This window comes from Xiphophorus couchianus, chromosome 14 (assembly GCF_001444195.1).
Source record: "Xiphophorus couchianus chromosome 14, X_couchianus-1.0, whole genome shotgun sequence".
In the NCBI taxonomy this organism is placed as follows: Eukaryota; Metazoa; Chordata; class Actinopteri; order Cyprinodontiformes; family Poeciliidae; genus Xiphophorus; species Xiphophorus couchianus.
Window position 1 is genome coordinate 9,330,443 of NC_040241.1, and position 23,134 is coordinate 9,353,576.

Sequence of the window (23,134 nt, forward strand, 5' to 3'; positions counted from 1 at the left end):
AGAGTTTGCAAAGAAATATGCTGAGAAACCCATCTATTATGTAGCTTGTTATTTTTTTGAAAAATGATAAACATTTAAAAGAAAAGAAATACACTGGGCTACACGGTGCTAACAGTGCTCCAAGTGATTTAACAGCAGTAGCTAACAGTTGGTACGCTACATAATCAAGCTAACGGTAGCTAGCTTGACTATGTAGCGTATCAACTAGTAAATCCAACTTGTTTTTAGCCATATCAAGTTGGGTTTGATGTAATTCCCAGATCCAAGTTTCCTACTTTAGACGTATTAGGCACACAATAAAAGGAGGTCAATAGCATTTCCTCCTGGTTTATTGTTTAAATATTAACTCAGTTAACTTGTGTTTATCTTTTAACAATTGCTAGAGCTTTCTTTGAGTATAAGTAAAGCCAGCCTGAGTACACTTAATGTAGTTAGCTAGACCCAGTGCAAATGCTAAGTTAGCATCATTAGCAGCTAACGGCTAAAATAATTGGTCAAAAATAGTTTGTATCTTGTCTTCCTCTCTATTTTCTTTCTCTACAGAGTATCTATTTTCTTTAATATTGACATATGTCAACACAAAGCAGGAAGTACTCCACAATCGCTTCAAAATAAGAGTCTCAACTTTAACACAGAGCTTACTTCCCTCCTCACTGTCTTATAATCTCAGTTTTAAATGTTGATAGACAGGTAGCTACTATTAGGTTAGATGTAAGGATTAAAACCAAAAACAAGATTGTGTACGAGGAAGATCGTAACCTCCAAGTTTTACAGGCGCCTGTACAGAATTAGATCACTCAGAGGGATGAAGCAGGAGGGACAATCTGCTGTAATTAGTAGCTAAAAGGATTGGAGCTTTGGATTAGAGTCGGTGGGTTTAGATGGTACAACTGATCCAATCTAACAAGTGCAACAGTGCCTCACAACTCATTTTATTGCTTTAAATTTTTTTTTTTTTTTTCTCGGACAACGAGTCGCTTCCCTTCTTTGGACCTTTATTTCTTGCAGCATTGGAACCAGCTGGTCAGTAAAATGCCGAAGGACAAAGTTAGAGATCGATGATGTGGTTGGTAATCAAGCTAGCAGGTGTAAACTATCGTATCACCGCACCGCGAAGGCAGGCTCAGCAGAAAGTTAGGTCAAGTGAGCTCATGGGTTTGACTACAGACCTCGGCGCAAATAATGGGATCGGAGAAGATCCCACAGCTCAGGGGAAGAGTACCAGAAACAGTGGGTCTTACTGCACAGCCCAGAGAGAAACAGAGGAGAAAGGAGGCACCCAAGGTGGGACAAAACCTTTTCTCATGCTGGGTATCTTTTTTTTTAACTCCTACATTTGCATCTTTAGATCTTAAAGTGAATTCCCCTCATGTACCAACTCTTTCCACAACACCCACATCCCATAAAAGGCTTTGACAGCAGATAAAACTCTCAGCCAATCCCTTTCCCTTATCCCTGCGTGGAGGGCGTGGCTCAGACCTCTGCTCACATTGCAGCCCTCCTGCCTCTTACCAAAGAAGGGGGGAAAAAAAGATCAGGGGAATAAAAAAGCTTGATGGTGTTTTACAGGGATTTTATTACACGGATGGAAATGATGAGCAGAAAAGAAAGCAATACTGCCTTTGGTACAACTACACTATTACATATAAATCCCAGTTAATGGGATCCAGAGTTCAGAGCTGGGGCAGAGATTACCGAGGGAGATCTGGATCTGGCGTGACCTGCGTTTGCCCCGGGCTTCACCCTCTGGCCTTCTCCGCTCGCACTACGGCGAGGGCGCCAACCAACGGCAAGCGCGGCGGGGACACCCGAGGGAGCAACGTGCTAAAATAAACATTACGCCAAGTTAAATCTACTGACACTTTTTTTTGTTTGTTTGTTTTTGCCAAAGATCTGCATTGTTATGTTTTTAGGTCATATATATGTTGCTTGGATGAAACAGCAGGGTGTGGTTTCCTGTATTTTTTGGGATTCGGGAGCCGTCTCTTTGGGAGCAGGTGCAATGAGGAAACAGCTGCATTTTTAAGGATTAACCTAAATCTGTATTTAGCCATTAGACAAACCCCTGCCGCTCCCAAATAAAAAAGACCTAAATCTTTATAAGGGTTCCCCTAAATGTACTGCTTTACTTTAAAAACAAAACAAAACAAAAAAAAAACAAGGAATAGGTACCATCTGCGCAAAACATTAGCTATGTTAGTGCAACGTATGCCACTACAATCTCCTTTTGACAGACAGAGGAAGAAACAAAATGGAGAAAAAAAAAACATTAAAGCATTAAATGATAGGGACCAGATTAGGCATGTTTGATTTTACCACAACAAACTATTGCAATAATAATTCTGGATAATATTGGTTGTAACTCAAACCCTGTTTTTCACTGGCCTCTGTCTTTTTTTGTCCTACATGAGCTGACGCTACGCCAAAATCTGCTGAATGATAAATCGTCCGAGAAGTTATCGTGATAAACGATAATATTGTTGTTTTTTTAGACCATTTTCAGGTAATATAATAGCAACGGCATAATAATGCGAGAGCACATTCTCAAAGATCAATAAATGTTTAATTCTAATGAAGATTTAACATTTGGCGTATAAGGGATTTTAAACATTCAAAATAAATAAACAAATCAATAAATAAAATGTGTTATGAGGTTTCTGTACACAAAATTGTCCCTCAAAAATGCACTGGTTGAGACCAACCCACCAGACTGGAGACTTCTGTCACCCAGTTTTTTGGTAGAAAGAGAAAAACAGTAAATCGTGCAAATGGAAATCAAATGATTTATCATGCGATTAATCGATTCATTGCTCATTGCGACAGGCTCAGATTTTCAAAATGCAACCAATATTGCATCTGACATTATGGATAAAACATTTTACCTGCTGGCGTTGCAATAACTTTTGAAGTTCAACCTGTGAACCAGATGCAGGTTTTGTGGAGGCAGCATGAAGTTTCAAGTTCATGGGACGAAGGACGTATTTACGCGCCGGCCAGTTGAGCCAGTTGTGAACTCATTGGTGAACTGGGCCAGAGGTAGAAAGGTTAAGCCAGATCAAGACCAAGACTGCAGATCAAGTGGCCATTTGATAACTCACCTATAAACCCTGCTTAGCCCTGGAAAAACACAGAACCGAACCAGAGGCAAGCAGCGAGGAAAACAATGGGGCAGGGAAGACGTTTCCCCTCCCAGCGCCTCGTCGTAAAGCGGCGCTGATGGAAAATATTATTAACTGAAGGATCCGAGTGTTAAAAAACCCTACGGTGAAATAAAGCGCTCTGTCGGTGCGGGCTTTGATGAGGACGCCGGGTGACTCTTTCACACTTTTAATGACCCCTGCAGCAGCTCGTTGCTCTCGCCGTGACCCCGCTCAGGCCCGCTGATCCCAGCCATGTGACGGGCATGCGCAATGAAAAACGCTTTTTCCAAGAACACCGTACCAGGCACAACAAGAGCTTTGGAACAGGACGTGCCCAACCGGAGGACACAGATATCAGGGAAGGGAAACAAAAAAAGGGTTCTTGGTCCTCATTAATGAGATCAGGAACAGTTAAAGACCTTTTTATAAATTGGTGAGGACTTGTCCATCTCTACTGCTGCTGCTCTGGATCAGGGTGAAAATGTTTCACCGCCTGGCATTTGACAATATCTTACAGTGCAAGACACCACTAAACTTTTTGTATTTTGTGATGGTGAAGCAACACATTGTTGTAAATTTTATGCCATAGACATTGTGCACAGGGCAGTGCGTGATGAAAAAGAATAAAAAATTTGATTTTGAAGTGTTTCACAAAGAAAAACCTGAAAAAAATTTAAGTACTGTAAATTTGCATTACGGTAAAGCAAATTTTATTTCCAGCTTTTTTGTCTGACAATCCTCAATAAAATCAAGAGCACAAAAAGGAAAAAAAGGTGACACAACTGAAAATCTATCAAAACATGGCCTCTTATCAAAACTCACAAACTAGGCCGAGGAAAGCATTAATCAGAGAGAGAGAGGACAATTTGTTTTGTTTTTTGTTCCTTTTTTTTGCCCTTTATGTCCCAAGTTTAAAATCTCTGACTGGATATTTTTCCTTATTTTAATTGTAAGCAGTTCTTTAAATGAGTAAATATATTTTGCCCAGTTATCCACAGCAACTGGAGCTTTCAATATACACAAACACAAGTTCAGCAAGTTATTTTCACAATTTAGCATCTATTAGAAGAGCGCCCCTCAGATTAATTTCACTTCCTGTTACGGCGGGGATGAAATTACCGTAAGAACCCAATATTGGCCTGAAAGCGCAACGTCTCCCCTTTCAGAAACTGTAGGAATTTTTCAGAAAGCGCAAACTGTGGCGGAATTACGGTACTGCAAATTTGCTCAGTTCAGTCTGGAAGGGTTAAACCTTATTTTAACAGTAAGTCCCTTGAGATAAAATCTCTTTTTTGAATATATTCGTATATTTTGTATAAAATATACAAAACAATAATTGCTGCAGTCTATAAATCTACTAGAAAATAACCAGAAGAAGAAAACCACCGTTGAAAGAAAGACGTATGAGAACCCGTGGAAGAAGATGCTCTGGTAGGACACGAGCAAGGCTGAAGTTTTTGCTTTGGACTATCGCCCCCTCAAGAACAAGACGGATGGAGCCAAGCGCATGTCCGTCCTGAAAGAAGAGGCTGAAAACGACGTGGAGGTGGGACGGAGGTTCACCTCCTACCTGGACAACGACCCTAAACATTCAGCCAGAGGTTTAGATCAGAGCATACGGTCACAGTCCTGAACTAAATCCATATACTGTGTGACTTGAAAATAACTCTCCATCAAGCCAGTTTGACTGACTTTGAACTATTTGATCACATAAAATCCTACTGAACTACATCAAAGTTTGTGGTTTTAATGTGAAAAAGTTCAAACGGTGTGAAAACTGCAAGGAGATGCAATCAATGGAAATATGGCAATGGATTGAACGCACTTTAATCTGAAAACTACAATTTTATTGGATTAAATCAGCCTGAACTGAATCAAATTTAGATCTATAATCTTGGATATAAATCTGGTCTGTCTTGTAAAATTACTTGAGATAATACTTGGTGAAATTTGGCGCCGTATCAATGAAATTAAATTTAATTTGACTGAACGCTGTTCACGTACTTTCTACCTTTGCGATATTTTCTTCCTCCCTGACTGCATTGTGAAGCGACTTGGATCATTAGTTATCTCACAGTTTGTTTCTTGGAGTTTAAATCGGGATTAAAATCTCATCATATTGGAGTGTATTTGGGATTTCTGCCATTGTTGGGCCAAATTTGTTGCAGCCCATCATAATATCAGAAATGAATGACCGAGCGCTGTGTGATCTTGTTTGTGGAATCTTGGAATGTGAATCTACGGCGTTACATCAGCGCTGTGATTACAAAACTGCGCTCCGCTGGCTTTGACGTCAGCTGCTTGTGAGGTTCGCCGTCACCTCGCCGCTGCTTCCTGTAAACACGTCTGTCTTTGACGGACATCAACGTTCCTCTTTCCTGAGCTGATACGTATTTGTTTTCTCCAGCCTGACGTCAACTTAAAATAATGTCTACATATATATATTTTGGGCTGCACAGTGGCACAGTTGGTAGCACTGTTGCCTTGCAGCAAGAAGGTCCTGGGTTCGATTCCGGGCCGGGGTCTTTCTGCATGGAGTTTGCATGTTCTCCCTGTGCATGCGTGGGTTCTCTCCGGGTACTCCGGCTTCCTCCCACAGTCCAAAAACATGACTGTCAGGTCAATTGGTTTCTCTAAATTCTCCCTAGGTGTGTGTTTGTGTGTGAATGGTTGTTTGTCCTGTATGTCTTTGTGTTGCCCTGCGACAGACTGGCGACCTGTCCAGGGTGAACCCCGCCTCCCGCCTGGAACGTAGCTGGAGATAGGCACCAGCAACCCTCCCGACCCCATTAGGGACAAGGGTGCACGGAAAATGGATGGATATATATATTTTTACTATGTCATCGCTGTCGCCGGCGTCATCGCGCTCTCACTGACCTCCAGACCTCAGAGCTGCTCCGGTCATGGTTCAGCTGGGGGTTAACCCCGTCTTACTGAATGGCTGGTAGATATGGTTGACTAATCCTCCTTAGTGCAAAAGCACTTGGGAGTGTTATGAAGCCCATCTTTCTCTCTCTCTCTTTCACTCTCTCTCTTTTCTCATCCCTCTTTCCTCATCTTTCTGCTCCTCCCATGTCCCACTCTCTGTGGATTGTCCACTCCCCACGTGGCTCAGGCCCCTCGGTGCCAGCCCGCTCATTGGCCAAAAACACAGTTAAGCATCTGGATGCCGTCCAATGAGATTTGCTTTCACGTCACCCTGCAGTCGTTTCCATTTCCAGGGAAAATGCAGGAAACGCAGCCCCACACGTCATCAGTCCCCCAATCTCAGATTTTCATCTTTTTAGGAAATTTGTTTGACTCTGTGGGAAAAGTAAAAACAAAGAAGCGTTGAATAACAGCACGCTGTGTTCTTGTGTTTCAGATCTGAGAATGATTATTTGTGATTTCCTTCATAGTCGTGATGCTTCTGCGTTTATTTGTTTTACCAAAGGACTGGGATTCATTACAGACTCATTATGGAGGGGAAATTATTTTTAACGTTTTACTTCCGTCAAGTTCAAATATATTTTACCTCCACAAAGAGGCCCATTATTCTTCAAAATGGGAAAGACAGGAGGACATACCATTCAAAGCCAGGACAAACCAGGCTGAGTGAAGGTCTACTCTCCCTCTAAACATGAAAGTTAAGAGAGGGGAAAGAGAGATTAAGAAATGTTGGAGAACTCAAGCAGAAAGTGGCATATTGAAGAAACCATAAAACTTAGTAAGTAATTTCTACCTGCTAACCAACTGTACCTTATGCCCTACCATCACAGATATCAAAAATGTGTAGTTTTTCAAACTACAACAACTCTGTGTGTTTTAAAATGAGACAATGAGAATGAGCTTTTAGCAAAAAACATTTCAGACAAAAAAAGATGAATATCGTGGCCGTTTCTGTTGAATTTCTGTAAATCGTACATTCAGTCGATGTAGTTTTTCTTTGGGCTGTTAAAATATACTTTAGTTAGCTTATAGCCAAAATCTGTAACCATTTTTTAAAATAGTGGCGCAGTTGGTAGCACTGTTGCCTTGCAGCAAGAAGGACCTGGGTTCGATTCCCGGCCGGGGTCTTTCTGCATGGAGTTTGCATGTTCTCCCTGTGCATGCGTGGGTTCTCTCCGGGTACTCCGGCTTCCTCCCACAGTCCAAAAACATGACTGTCAGGTCAATTGGTTTCTCTAAATTCTCCCTAGGTGTGAGTGTGTGTGTGCATGGTTGTTTGTCCTGTATGTCTCTGTGTTGCCCTGCGACAGACTGGCGACCTGTCCAGGGTGTACCCCGCCTCTCGCCCGGAACGTAGCTGGAGATGGGCACCAGCAACCCTCCCGACCCCATTAGGGACAAGGGTGAACAGAAAATGGATGGATGGATGGATTTTTTAAAATACATTTGGAATTGTTGAAATTACTTTGATAACTTTTAGACCCTCCCATTAATTTAAGTGAGAACCCACCGTGGGAGGATGTCCTTCTGTTTGGCAAATGTCCGGTGTGATGGTGGGATGTTTTTGTCAAATGATTTGTTTGTTTTTTTACCACTTTTTGAACTTGAAACGTCAGATTAAGTTAACTTTCGTTTTCAACTAAGTTGCAAGATGATTTTAGTAATTGCTTTGACTATGTTTTTGCAATAAATAAAGTATATGTATTTTTTCAAACAAGTGCGTGCAAGAATCAAATTACCAGTTGCCATCCACGGCCTTTATTGGAAATTGTTGGATTTGGAAATTAGAAGGCCGCAACAAATGAATATCTTGAATAAAAAAGTAATGTCCATTGTCTTTCAAAGGCCCCATTAGCTTACCTAAAAGCTTATGTAATTGCACTAAGCGATAATTTTTTTTTTTAAATAGAAAACTTTCTCTGTCTTTATTTAGGTTTTAACAATTACATTGCACAAACTATTTATACTTCTGAGAAAACAAATCTTTAAAACTGTCTCATAATTCTGACAAACTGCATATTTCCACTGGTATTCTGACAATTAATCTTTAGCTTCAAGTCTTTGAAGTTAGAAAATCATCTTTCATCTGGAGTCCAAAACATTAATATTAGAAAAATATGAGTGAAATTAAAAGATTACTTCAAACTGAAATCAGCTAAAGGTATCAATATATTTGGGTCTAACTATTTCAATAAACACTGTGTATTTGCTCTAATTATGTAGATTATATACAAAAATGTTTAAAAAAAGAAAATAAAAAAAGAAAAAGGGTAGCTATGCCAGGCACAGAGCACAGGAACAAATTTCCAGACTTGAGAAAAAATTATTCATTTGATTGCTGTGCAACATGAGCCAAGATTAGATTGACTGAACAACGTCGAGTTCAAATTTCAGTCAAGCCTAAAGATTTCTGAGAGCTGCGGGAGAGTGATTATATTTAGCTGTGAGCTCCACGTCCAGAAAAGTAAACAACATGTTTGCAGCGGCAGTTCGGTCAGATGAAGCTGAAAGGCCTGCACAGTCAAGCCTCCTCAATATTTCAAAATAAAATACTGTCTGCTGAGCTGACTGCAGAAATCATTAATCACCGCTAGATCACCTGAATTGTGTTTTGTAAATTCCTCTGCAGGTGTTTCCGTTCACTCACAAAACATGTGGTCAGACTTTGGGGTGTACGTGGGGGTGGGCGTGGAGGTGTTGGGGTGTGTGCGTGGGTGTGTGTGTGTGTGTGTGTGTGTAAACCCTAATTTAATTTTACTGATTCCTTATTTCCACATCAGAAGAAAGATTACACGTTGTTCCATATGCGTGGAAAATTACACCACCCTGGCTCCTTTAAGAGAGGCTGATGAAGCCAGGCGACTCAGTCATTAAGGACGGACTCGGCTACGACTTAATTGCTATTATGTTTTCTCTGATTATCTAATCAACTGATTAGATAATCAGCGCCTCTGAGGTTTGTTTCAGACCATCATCGAGTCAGTCCAAAGTTCCTGTTTCCACACACAATGCCGCGCGGCGTCACGTCCAGCGACCAAACGCACAAAGGCACCGAGTGTCCCTCCGTCTCTCCGTCCGTCTGTCTGACACACTCCCTTCCTGTTTCTTTCTCCTCTCCAAGTGTCAGCGGACAGTCCCCGCTCTGTGCAGCCGCCTGCCCCCCACATCTGCGCGCCTTTGCACCGCTGTTGGGTCCCCTGTGCGCCAGACAAGTGGCCAGACATCGTCTGTCTGGGCTGACATGGTGGACAATGCTCACAATGAGGCCTTTCACACTTAGAAGACACATATCTCATCTTCCCTTGGGCGTCGTGTTGCAGAACACGGAGACGGCTGTGATACTGTGAATACATCTTTGTAGCTAATAGTATATTGTATAAATGAAAGAATTATTGGTGATATTAATGTGTAAAAATTAATAAATCTTTGTAACTAATAAGTGAGTCCCTCAAAGCTATGAGTTCGACCTCCGGGAGGTTTGAATTTGGGTTTGCAGAGTTTAGTCCACTTCCAGGCAAAGGTGGGCGGTATTTATACATATATATATATATATATATATATATATATAAAGCTATTCCCTTTTTATTCCCTTTTTTATGTAACTGTAAAGCTGTGACTGAACAAATACTGCTCTTGAATAACATTTCCATTTGTAACATGTTTCCTTTGGACACCAGTCACATAAAAAAGTATCACTCAGCTGAAAACACTAACTGCATTTAATCATGCTTTCAAATTTATTGATATTTTGTTGATGCTCTTACTGAACAAACAAGAGAGAAAATATTAAAGCTAACAAACTTGACAGTATGGACAAGTTTGGGCTGATTAATTGAAATGTATCGTTACAACAGTGAATCAAAATTCTTATCATGGTCAGACATTTATCACGGTAAATGATACGATAAATCAGTCGTTAGATAGATTAACTTTAATGTCATCATACCTACACGGCCATGCAATCAAATTTTGCTGGCAGCAATGTTATTATTATCGCTGAAACATTTACTGGTTTTAACGCTTATGCTGATGAGATATCCAACTGATATTGCTGTTTTACAATAAACTAACCACATACAGAAACTGATATGCTGAGTAAATTAAACGTAGATGTATTTTGGACTTTTGAACTGGGAAAAGGGTGATTTTTCTGGAGACGTTTTAGATTTCACTACACGCAAAAGGAAACAGCACAAGAAAGTCTTCTAGCAATCTAAAAATGTAACGTTTAGTCTTCAGTATGATCTGGATTGTTTGTCCAATTTATTACTTTCTCAGATTTCTGTGACTACTTGAACTGTGAAAAAGGTTTGCTTTCACTTTGAAATGCAGTCCAATTAATATCCTGCTAAATTAGCGTCTAAATACAGCAGATTGTATTTGGACTCTAATTAATCCATGTAATAGTATTTATATGACTGGATTCACTCCTGTTCCACTGGCCTGTAAAATCAGTTTTCACATATTTCTACCCCATTTGACAAAACTACCTTTAAGACCAACAACACTGACATATCCTTATAACCCTGTAACCCGCCCACCTGCTACAGATCCGGTTCTGTTCACTACCAGGACAGATAAAAGGCTCTGACTAATCAGTTCTCCTAGAAATGCTGGGGCCGTTCTGAGAAAATCTTATGCAGCTCATGCGCAGATCATAGGAGGGTCTGTTAAATTTAGAGGGCTTATAAACCCTGAGGCTCGTAGCCTGGCGGTACATTCTCAGAAAGGGTAAAGGCTCACAAAACGCAAAGGCTGGAGAAAATACCACAGCTTGTTCTTATGGTAGGACTGGAGGGAAATCTTCTAAATGATCCCTCCTTTTTAGGAAAGGAGATAAACTTCCTAATAGATCATATAAAAGTCAAATCAGATTTTTTTGGGATGTACTTGAGTGATGGGGTTGATAATAACAGAGATTTTGTCTGGCTGACTTATTGTTTGTGATACCTGCAGTTGTGGCTAGAAAGGATAATTATATGGATGGACAACAAAAACATATCCTGGACAAAGTGGCTTCATAGATTTTAGCTTATACAACTAGTTTTGTTTGGATAAGTGGATGTGGGTGTGTGTGGAGGCGTGTGGGGGTGTGTGTGTGCGTGGGGGTGGGCGTGTGTGTGTGTGTGTGTGTGTGTGTGTGTGTGTGTGTGTGTGTGTGTGTGTGTGTGTGTGTGTGTGGGTGTGTGTGTGTGTTTAAAATAACTCTTCAACACAGCCAAAACCAGCTCACAAAGCTTTAGAGATGAGGCGGCGCCGACCTTGAGCTCTTTGGGCTGCAAAACACTGAGATTTCATTCCACAAAGGTCAAACGGCAGCGTTTTCATTTGTAAGCTTGTCCTAGAAAGGATTTCTGGCTCTTTTATTCGCACCGCCTCGCACACTGTTCACGGCTCTTAAGCGTTTTCTCATTTTGCCACGTTGGAACCATAAACTTTGGTGTACTCTGTTGGGATTGGATGTTCTGGTCCAACACAAAGTAATGCAAAGCTGTGACGTGGAAACGGATGAAATGAAATACGAGGTTTTCAAATGTTTTTCATCTGACATAAAAATTTCCCAGAGCCACATTTTCCAATGTTAGCTTGGCGGGGCTGGACAGAGAGCAATCTGAACATCTGTTTCCAGATCCTGCCAAAGATTCTTTCTTGGATTTATGTCCAGACTTTGACTAGTCCAGTATAGCGCAGGAATTTGTTTTGCTCTAAACTCTTCCACCTGAAGCTCTGCCTGCCTGTGAAAATCCCTCCTTGTTTTCTGGTTTCAGCTTCAGACTCAAGTCTTCTGCAACCTCCAAACAAATATATCCCCGCAGCATGACGCTGCCACCACCACATTTCACAAGAGACTCAAAGTCTCCCACTCGAGTTGCTGATCTCTGCAGAGCTACCACGACTCTCGATTAACTTTAAAACTTCTCCTGTTTTTACGTTCCTATAAATCAAACAAAATACAGTTTTAGCTGTAAAAGATTTACGTTTAAGATACAGCAGTTATGTAAATGTTATTAAAAAAAGAAAACTTTACCACGGACTGGGAAGCTTGGATAACCACATTCAGGTTCAGCTAAATGTTCCTTTGTCAGGCTTTTTTTGTTGGGTGATTTCAGTAGCTCTGTGAGCTAACAAAGGCTACCCACCGGCTGCATTTAAGGCAAGTTTGACCTCACTGAGCGCCAGCGCAGCACAGACGTCTTCATAACAGCAGAAATGTGTCGGATGAAAGTCCCTCCTTGAAAGCCGTCAAAAGAGGAAAGAGAAACACAATCGTTCCCAGGTTTGCTCCGTCAGCTTTACATTAAACATTAAAGATGATTCAACGAGCGCGGCGGCTACGGCTTTCTGCAGGATGAAGGCTGTTCAGACGTTCCCTCCGGCAGACAATTAATTCAATGGCTTTTCTCAGTTCAAACAGACTGACGACCTGCAGGGTCGTCCAGCGGCATTCAGACCCCTTGAACTATTCCATATGTCGTGTTACAACCACAACTTTACTCCATTTCATTTGGATTTTTATGTGATAGACCAATATAAAGTGGTATATAAAAATGATCTGGATGGAAAATGATACATGTTTTCTTTTTTTTAAAGCTTTAACAAGAAAAAGTGCGGCACGTTAATTGTGTCCCCTCCACAACTTGTTTAAACAGAACTTGTTCTGACTTTTTAAAGTTGTTTTTGTCTCGCCACTCTTGCTGAAAGGCCTGAATTGTGGAGAGCACAACCGTTTGTTTTAATTTCCCACCTGAGTTGTGGCTCAACTGCAGCTCCTCTCTAACAGAACTCTTAGGTCTTCACAGAACAGCTGGGGTGTGTGTTGAAATTAAACTAAACTAAGCTGGACTCTGTTGATTTAGTAATGCAACATTGATCAAATGTAAAGTTAAAAAAAAAACAGCACAAGAGTGGTGAAAATTTCTGCAAGGAACTGCATGAACATCAGGAAACCCAGAAAAAACAAGCTTTTTCCTCAAAGTTGAGGAGCATTCAAAGTAAAGAACAGTATGTTTAAATTCACATCTTCAGAGGAAACTTTAAGAACCTCTTGAGATGACCCCGAAAAATACGACTTGACCCCCGCTACTCCTCTGAAGCTGCTGGAGACAGGCCTTCACAATAAGAGCAGCGATCTGGGCTCGTTTCTCAGGGAAACGGCAACGCGGTGACCGAGCTGCAGACTCTGTGGCTGTGTGTCCGCAGCTCCCCTCCTCCGCCCGGCTGTGTTACCCTGGAGCGGGGAGCCACCTGCCGGGACGAAGGGAGACCTCCGGGCCGCTGCCACATGACGCCGCGACGCAGGCTTTTACTCCCGCGTGCAGGCCGGGGCTTGCCCCACTTCCTGTGTCCGCGCGGCGCTAAGTCTTCACAATTAAAGTGGCGTGTTTAAAAATTAATTTAAAAACAAAGAAATCAGTGTTTTTTTCCAGACAGAAGCTGGAGTTATAATGCTAATTTGAAACGATATTAATGAGCTGCCGTTCTGTAGAAAAATGATCAAAAGTTGACACAAAAAATAAATCATCTTAATTAAGGAATAAATGCAACCTCAAAGCTAAAACTGCCTCAAAAGAAAAAAATACGTTTATTTCTAGTAACTCTGGAATAAGAGAGGAAAATAATGTAGTAAAAAAGAATAATATAAAGACTTGAATGATTAAGTTCTAACGACCAAAAGGCCTTCTGTTAATTCTTGTTTCACAAATATTCACATAAAATATATATTTCTTGAATAAAGTTGTGTCAACATTTGAAAAATATATAGAGAGAGATTTTTTTCTGTTGTTGTTTCGTAGAAAACTTTTTTCTCTACTTGCGCCAGGTCGCCGCTTTATGACCACACACACACAAACACTTACTATAAAAGAGAAACGTTTCCAAACGCCAGCTTTTACTTTGAAAATAACAAAACTGCTTCGATTAATAAAATATAAAGAAAAATACGAGAAGTAATCGAAAGTTTAATACCTTATGGAATGTAAGATTGAGTGTAATTTTTAAAGTTTTGACAGATTTTTTTTTGTCTGCATTCTGTCATTCATTTGTCTTTTTTTAAATCCTGCATTGATTTGCGGTGAGACACTTTTTGATATGTGAAAATATTTGCTAAATTTGCTTACGTTTTTGCTTGCTTTTATAAATAAAGTATTTTTGCTCGTTTAGAATTGAACTGGTGCTGAATGTGTTCTGGTTCGCTTCGTAATGCAGTGCAAAATGCGCAAAAGCTACAAAAAATGACGCACAGGACGCGCCTGGGGTTGCAATAATCAGAGAAGTCACGTGGATTCGCGCGTCTTTAAAAAAAATATCTTGTTTTTTCTGTCAGTTTTTTGTTTTTTTTTATCTGCTGTTCTGTTCGGGAATGTTTCTAAGTTTATTTCTAAAGCCTCAGTGCTGAAAACTGGATCAAAGGAATTAATTTATGTAAAATCAGAGGCAATAAAACTATTTTATATTTAATGTTCTTTATTATGTTGATGTTAAATAACAAAGCATATTAGGTTTTAGTGTAAAAGAATAAACTTCATGGCTGCCTGGACACATTTATATTAAGTTTTGTATAATTTTGGCTATCGGTGCCAAATGTTTCCCACTGAATATTTTGGGAGAACCTTAATTTTTTTTAATTATTATTATTTGTTTAAATTGCTGAATATCTGTTGGCTATGGTGAGGATTGAAGTTAATGATGTTGTAATGTTGTTCATTACAACAACAACAAAAAATTATATGTAATTGTTATAAATAGATATTAAGCTGAAATAAATGTTCTTGGAAAAGTATTTTTGTTTTCAAGCAACAGAGGCAGAATGTTAGATGAAGGAAAGGCCCGATGGTAAGAAGATGCTCCAACTGCTTGGAAGGAAAACATGAAGGAACCAAGAAAAATAGAGAAGGTTTGCTCATGAAGAGATTACAGGAGACGGCCACCTGCATCCAAAAATCCACAATAAAAGTTCAGAACATTTAAAAAATAAAGATCCAAAGTCAGAAGTCAGGTCAAAATTTCTCATTTAACCCTAAACGTGAATAAGTTATTCCAGAAAAAGAGTTTAAAAAAAAACCTCAAAACTTGTAATTTGGTTTATAAAGAAGCATTAAAGTCATTCATTTTACATATTGAGTTATTTTTTGTTTGTTTTGTTTTTCATGCATTTGGAGCACAGTGATCACAGACTGCTGAGTCAGGAAAAGCAAGTTTATATTTAAAATATGGTTATTAATACATTAGATAGATAGATAGATAGATAGATAGATAGATAGATAGATAGATAGATAGATAGATAGATAGATAGATAGATAGATAGATAGATAGATAGATAGATAGATAGATAGATAGATAGATAGATAGATGTAACTTTAAAAGCTCTTTCTTCCTCTTTTGCATGATTAGCCTTAAGCGGATGAACCATTTGCTTAAAAACCTTCCCAAACTGCGGTGCGTCATAATGAGAGAGCAGAAATGCTCTTGATGCCAACTAAAAGCCTTTTCCATCCTTCCTAAAAGGTGCTTCAGCGCAGGTAATAAATGTTATGGCGCACTGGTGCTTTTTAATGATTTAGAGTTTGTTCGCACTTGAAGGCCATTGGAGGCATTTTGGAGAAAGTTTCATTCATTCAGCCTTTTTCCTCCTCCTCCTCCTCTTCCTCTTCTTCCTCCTCCTCCTCCTCCGCAGCAGGAAGCTGAGGCCTTCACATTAACACCCCCGGAGTCACCACTAATGAGGGCCTCAGTGGCTGCCCTAGGCTCCCACACATGCACGCACACACACACACACACACCCACACACACACACACACCTTCTTTCCATGCACGACAAAGTCTGTTGTTGTTGTTTCTGCATGTGACGGCGGTCTTACTGCCACAAGTGGTGGTGCGTGAAGTTCCTGCGTGCTTTTCAGCAGCAACAAGTCTTTTTTCTTTTCTTTTTTTTTGTAACATGCTGATAGTAGAGTGAAGAATAAGAGAAAAGGCCTGGACACAGCCACTACTCGCTGAAACTGAAATGAAACACATTTGAAGCCCTTTCCCTCTTCTGCTTCACTACATGTTGTTTGGCTTTGAAACGTCACATCAGCAGCTGTGTTCCTTCTGCAGCTGCGGCGCATTTTCATAAAAATGCTGTCGTTACCGACACCCTGGTCTAATGGGTGAAAGGCTCAGCAGTGGCTTCTAGCTTCTTCTAGTATAATTTGGCTCAAATGTTAACTTTTGAAAAAGACAACGTGACGAAAACTAAACTTTAGCTATAAAAATAACAGTTCAGCCTGTGATAACATGTCTCTCGTGATAATATAAGTTGTAAAATGTAACTCTAAAATGTGACTAACATTCAGTGAGGCCCCTTCCCAAGAAAACTGATTTAAAAATTTAACTTTTTAGCTTTTTTTTTTTTTTTTTAAATACATGCATTTATAGTTTTTGCCAACCCAAACGGGGCTTCAATGAATCTGTGATCAGAGTGGAAAAGCTCAGTCCAAGTTTTAATTCACATACATGCACGATTTGAATGGTTTATGACGACATTTAGTCCAGAAAACTGTTTAATTCAGAGCTGCTTTGGAAATTTGAGAAATATATAAACGTTAGCTTTAAAAGATATGTGCACAGATATATTTCCCTGCAGTACTTATACTGTGCACAACACAGATCCTCAGCCCTCTTAACTGAGTGAATTTGTCATTATGGGGCAGAAAACCTTCTCAGGGTGCCTCTGATAAATGTCATCTTTATTTTTTTTATATCTCAGCGCCATCACCAAACACAGTGGCGCCCTAGGCAGAGAGGGAGGGTTGCTGGTGCCTATCTCCAGCTACGTTCCGGGCGGGAGGCGGGGTACACCCTGGACAGGTCGCCAGTCTGTCGCAGGGCAACACAGAGACATACAGGACAAACAACCATGCACACACACACTCACACCTCTAGGGAGAATTTAGAGAGACCAATTAACCTGACAGTCATGTTTTTGGACTGTGGGAGGAAGCCGGAGTACCCGGAGAGAACCCACGCATGCACAGGGAGAACATGCAAACTCCATGCAGAAAGACCCCGGGCCGGGAATCGAACCCAGGACCTTCTTGCTGCAAGGCAACAGTGCTACCAACTGCGCCACTGAGCAGCCCCCAGTTTAATCATACGGTGTCAATTCAAAATAAATCTCATTTGAAAGCAATTTACAAGTCAAACAGGTCCAATTTGTATACATAAATGCACAATCAAGTCAATCCAGTCATGTTGTGCGGACAGATTCAAATTAAATTGCATACATCAAAGCTTCAGCGAAGTCAAACTCAGCTTCGTCCCTATCAACATTTATAGAAATAAAACGTTCAACCACATTTTTACAAAGCTAAATCTACTTTAGTTTGATTGTTGACGTTCAGCTGATTTGTCTTCTGGGTTAATTTTACACCTTTGTTTTACAGTGTTTTTAAGACTGAACAATGTTTTTTTGTTGTTGTTGCTGCTCTTTTTTTAAATCCATGGCTCATTCCAAACATAAGCGCATTTATAAAGAACATTTATATGTATGAGGGTTTGTTTTACTTTGTCCAGAGAAATAAGACGCAATAACTCGTCCATGTCCTCCATGGTAAAAGCCTCCATTGTAATGCTGATAGTGCTGAATAGGTATTTACTGTCTAATCGCCAAGGTGTCCATGGAGACCGTGCGCTTAACTCCGTCCTGTCTGAACATATGCGGAGATAAAAAAAATTAATTTAGGCCAGTTATGAGTAATTTTACAGTAATGCATCTCTTTTTTTAATTATCCCATTCCCTTTTTTGCTCTGTGTGTTTAAAATCTTCCCAGGCCCAACCTTGTTTGAATTTCATATCTTTCTCGCCCTAAATTAGGCTGTTTTCAAGCTAACTATAAGAAGCAGCTTTGGGCGGAGCATCAAAGCCCTTCCACCACCCCACCTCTCCCTCTCTCTCTCTCTCTCTTTTTCTCCATCTCTGATTGGCTGAGCAGCACATCAAAGACTCCGCACACACACCTGTGAACCTTCATAGTTCAATGTTTACCAATCAAACGCACCTGTAAGCTACCCACACACTCATCGCCTCAGATTAACATTAACAGTTTCTAACCGAGTAAAATAGCTCTTCGTTTTGACGTCGTGGCCATTTTAAACGAACCGTGTCGTACTTTCGGCAGAGCTCGGAGCCAGGAAGCCGGCGCTCTTCGCTCTTCCTACCTGTGTTTCCGAGAGGTTCAGCTGCCGGGCCAGCTCCGTGCGCTCACGGCCCACCACGTACTGGCACCGCTGGAACTCCAGCTCCAGGCGGTACAGCTGCTCGGCCGTGAAGGAGGTCCGAGTGCGTTTGGGCCGGTCCAGGTCCAGGCCCTTAGGCAGGACGATCTCCCGGATGGTGCCTTTGGCGTCTGTGCAGGTGTTGGAAAAACAACAAAGAGTCGGTGTGTTTCCGCGCAACGTGGTTTATGACGATGAAATCATAAGCTGCTAGTGTCTTATTATTATTATTATAGCCGGGAACAAAAACCAACTGAGCAACAGCTCGGTAGTTTCAGGAAACAGAAATACAAACGCCTGCTAGGCTGGTGTGACTCAGGCCCATATACGGTGCCACACTGATGTAATATTTATGAGAATACACATAAAGGCATATGGCTTCAGAGCTCACAAAAGCATGAATGGGCGGCTGATTTGTGTATATATATATATATATATATATATATATATATATATATATATATATATATACTGTATGTATGCAGTATATTTTGTCTTCATTACCGTGTTCCATGTTTTATTGGCAAAGTGTCATATTGGCACGTAGGTTTTACATCTGGGAATAAATTGCCCTAAAGCCCTTCGACTACCTACCCAAAAGCTTTTTTATTTATTTTTTTTTTTTTTAAATAAAAATCCAAGTTTGTTTTAGATTTAATAACATTTGTCACGAGTAGTGGACACCCACGTTTCATGCATGCCTCACGGAGACACCGCGTGAATTTATGTTCCGTGATTTGTCTTGATTTAAAGAACGTAATTATAAAGACTTTGACTGTGACACAGCCTGACACGAAGTATTCAGCAAGCTAAACACTGGAGTGCGTATCGTACACAGCTGCATTTCAAACAAAAAAAAATATATATATATGTTTACGTATTTTTTTCTGTGTTGTGCTTTAGTTGGTACAATGAATGGAATAAATAAATAAATAAATGTGGTCATATAGCTACAGGCAAGCTGAGATCTGATTGGTTGAGAGTTTCTCTCGATAAGCGCTGCAGCAGTGAACCAGAGCAGTGCAGGCGAACAAAGCGGCCGGTTTCTGAGCTTCATTCTGATTGTTTACTGTTTTATCTGCTGTAAACATGTTTGTTATTATTATTATTCTTCAACGGAGTGTGCGTGATTTATATGATGACGTCATGTCCTTGGTGTTTGGTTTATTTTTATTTTATCTTATTTAGATTTATATTTAATTATTTGATTCAATTTATGGACATTTTTGTTCCATACTAATCTGAAATGGCGTGTAAAAAAAAATACACAAATAAATAAATAAATAGAGAAAATAAAATAGTCGTATAAAAATAACAATTGCCTTTCTGGCAAACAATTAAATTGTGCAGGTTTTATCATTAATAATATATTATTGATATTTATTTGAAAATCAATAAATATAGACACATATTATCTATTTGCTTGTTCTTTTTATATATATATTTTAGATTGACTTATCTATTTGTGAATGTTCCTGTTCATCACAGCGCTTGGCCTCTCAGCAGCAGCAGCAGCGGTGGAAAAAAAAAAAAAAACTCCTCTTTGTTCATTCATAAAATATGCAGTCCAATAAAATATGAAGAGCGCTGAATTAAACATGAAACAGAAGCAGCTGCACGCGGAGCGAGTGTTTCTGACGGAAAGCAACCTTTAATCCGAGGAGCAAAAAGACCCAAAATACCTGCAAACATTTATTTATTTATTTATTTATTTGTTTATTTTTTATTTATTCATTCATTCATTTGGAGGAATGGGTGGATTTTGTGAAGCTTAAGGTAAAGTTTCATCTCCGCTTGTTTGATCGTCATTTGTAGACGTGCTGATGAAAAGTTCAGACATTTTTGGCTCGTTATTCGGATACATTCCCCCCCCGCACTTAATTAAAAAAAATAAATCGTAGCTATTTAAGCTGCTATCGACTCCGCATGTTGCTTTAATCTGCAGAAATACAGATTAAATGCCAACATTGCATATACAAATTATTATTATTATTATTTTTTTTTTTTTTTTGCCTCATAGTGTCTCAGGACAGCAAATGTTTCCACAAAAAGACATCAACGCCCGCAAATATGAAGGAAATGCTGGATTTGTTTTGCTTTCTCTGCCTCAAACTGAAGCAGCATTTCAAACCGTGCAGCGCTTTTCTAGGACGCAGAGCAGCGGCTGTGCAGGGAGACCTGCTGACCTCTCTGTGACCCCGGTCGCTCTCAAAAAAAAAAAAAGAAAAAAAAAAGGAAACAAACCCGAAGCAATTCTGAGCAATTCTGATTCACAAACACAACCCCAACTCTGAATAGCAACTGGACGGTGAAACCGGCCCTCATGCCTGATTTCTACCCGCCTGTTTCCATTAATAAGGTAACGCGGTGCGGTTCGGATGCTGGAGGCTGAATCACAAACCGCAATGCACATCTGATGTTACCGTAACACGGTGTTATCGCCCAGGCCCCCGATAAATAAAAGCAAATATATATATATAGATGAAAAGCGTAACAATATATGTCCGGGATCATCTTAACATTTTACTTGCTTCTTAATCACACAGACACGATAAACACCACGGAAAGAACATTTTGATCCTTTTTCTTTTAGTTTCGCTGTAGCTGCTATTGCGTTTTTAAGGTCGATTTTTATTTTTATTTTCATTTAAATCAAGGCCTGTGATCATTTTTCTCACGTGCCCTTTTATTTTATTTTTGTTTTGTATGTGTGTGTGTGTGTGTGTGTGTGTGTTTCCATTTCTTATTTTTATCTATTACGCGTTCATCATTGCGCCATTGATTTCAGCAACCTGTTCCTTTAAATCGGCTGTTTCTGCAGCATCGCCACGCCGCCGCAGCATCACGATGAGCCGACATATTGACTTTCTCCGTTTAGGAAATCTGCAATAAACACACAGCTGCAGTGGCGACGTCTAAGGTCTTTATGCTGATTTGAATTTTCACAGCATCAATTTCAAAAAAAAAAAAAAAAAGGAGCCTCAGCACACGCGAAATATGTTTTTAAAAAAGGTATTCGGTGATGTTCGGTCATCAAAGTTAGTTCATATTTTAAGATAAATATTTACTCCTGCCTTTAAACAGGAATTTGCACGTACATGTATGGAACTCTGAAAATGCACTGCTGTCTAAAATTGCTTCATGTTTCACTAAAATTTTACAAGACAACAAACTAAAATATATTTCACGAATAATTTCGTTTTAATTTTATCGATATAAAAATAGCTAATTATACAGTGTATGTTATTTTACTGAACTCTAACAGAAACACACATATCCCAGGCTATTTACATTTCTTTTTAAAAAATAATAACAAATACACTCACCTGGTTTCTGTGTGTGTGTGTGTGTGTGTGTGTGTGTGTGTGTGTGTGTGTGTGTGTTTTAAGAGCTGCCTGTCCTGTGGTGACCTCCTGCAGGAGGGTGTGGATCTGAATCCATTTTTATGTTGGTGTCCTTCAGTGAAAAGTCACAGAAATACAATTTGATTGTATGTTTTTTGTTTGTTTGTTTGTTTTGCCCCCCCTTCAGTTTCTGTTGATGTAACACTGATGTGTTCATTTTTCGCTCGTTAATAAATTCAAGGAGACGAATTTTAGTCTGCAGAGTGTTTCTGGGCTTCTTATTCTCTGGCCACAAACGTTTCTTGCTTTAAAGTTGGATGCATGAAGAAATCTGAACGATGGAAACGTTATTGATTAAACCAAACAATCATTTAAACGTCCACAGCGACTATTTAGGCTGCACTGATAAAGTGTGTAATTAGCCTACTGTTAATGTTTTTAGACATAAATATCCTAGTTGTACGTGCATGAAAATAATGAGGTTGAAAACGTTCGTATATCTCCACATTTGTAGGTTTTATGTGCTGCTGGAGCTGCTGGAGCTGCTGGTCTCTGCAGTCCTCCCAGCAGCAGAGGTGCTCTTCTGCTGCAACTCTAACAGAAAGTTGGGTCTGCACAGAAGCAGTGCATCTCTTTAAACCCAAATTGTCGTTTTAGATTTCTTTCTTTTTCTCTCGTTTTTTTTCAACGCAAGTCTTAATATATTTCTAAACAAATCACAGTAGTGCCTGCGAATTAAAATTCGTTTTTTTAACATCATTTCTGACCAGAGTTACAGCTATTACAGCCCCCACCGTCCTCCCCTCTGCCCACTGATTTTCCATGCTTTGGTGCTCATAGTTTGAGTGAACCGTGGAGCCCACTTACCCCTCACTAATATCCGGCGACAGTAGTCCGGGTCCACTCCCAGAAGTTTGTCGTGCCCGTCCTCGCTGGAGGACGTCGGTGTGGACGCGGAGGTCCCCGGCGTGTCGGTGGAGCTCTGCACGGGGGACCTGCTGCCCATGTCGGGGCGGCACTTGCCCTCCATCCTGTCCAGCGGGTTGGGTCCACAGCGGTGGCTCCCATCTCCCATAGTCGTGGCCTGATCGAACATCTACAACTAAGTTAGAGTCTCTGTGAGGACGAGTCCTTCTCCTTCCTTCCTTCCTTCTCTCTAGTCGCTCTTCTCTACTTTCTGCTCTTTGCCAATGTTCTCCAGAGACGAGCAGAGCATACCCACCTCTCCCTCAAAGCAAAAACAAACAACAACAAAAAACAACAAGTAGATCCACTTATAAAGACACGTCGCGGTCCAGCAGCGGAACCGATGTGAACTTCAGGTGTGGCGGCATGACGCACCGTCCAGAGTCGGAACCTGGAGGAGGGTTAGCCGGCCGGGCTCAGGGGAGGAAACCTCGGGCTGTTTTTATTGTTGTTATTATTACTACTACTATCGTGATTATTATTTAGTCAGCAGCCAGGAGG

The 23,134-nt window shown here is 40.3% G+C and overlaps 1 protein-coding gene across 1 annotated transcript in view; it reads right to left on the minus strand.

The window, feature by feature from the left end:
* vax2 (ventral anterior homeobox 2) overlaps positions 1-22,883 on the minus strand; it is a 30,413-nt gene extending 7,530 nt beyond the window's left edge. The window contains exons 1-2 of the mRNA XM_028037274.1: positions 22,535-22,883; positions 18,267-18,454 (exon numbers count right to left, since the gene is read on the minus strand). Of these exons, the coding sequence (XP_027893075.1) occupies positions 18,267-18,454; positions 22,535-22,763 (417 nt within the window). The 5' untranslated portion in view covers positions 22,764-22,883. The remainder of the gene's footprint in view (positions 1-18,266; positions 18,455-22,534) is intronic.
* Positions 22,884-23,134: the final 251 nt, after the last annotated feature.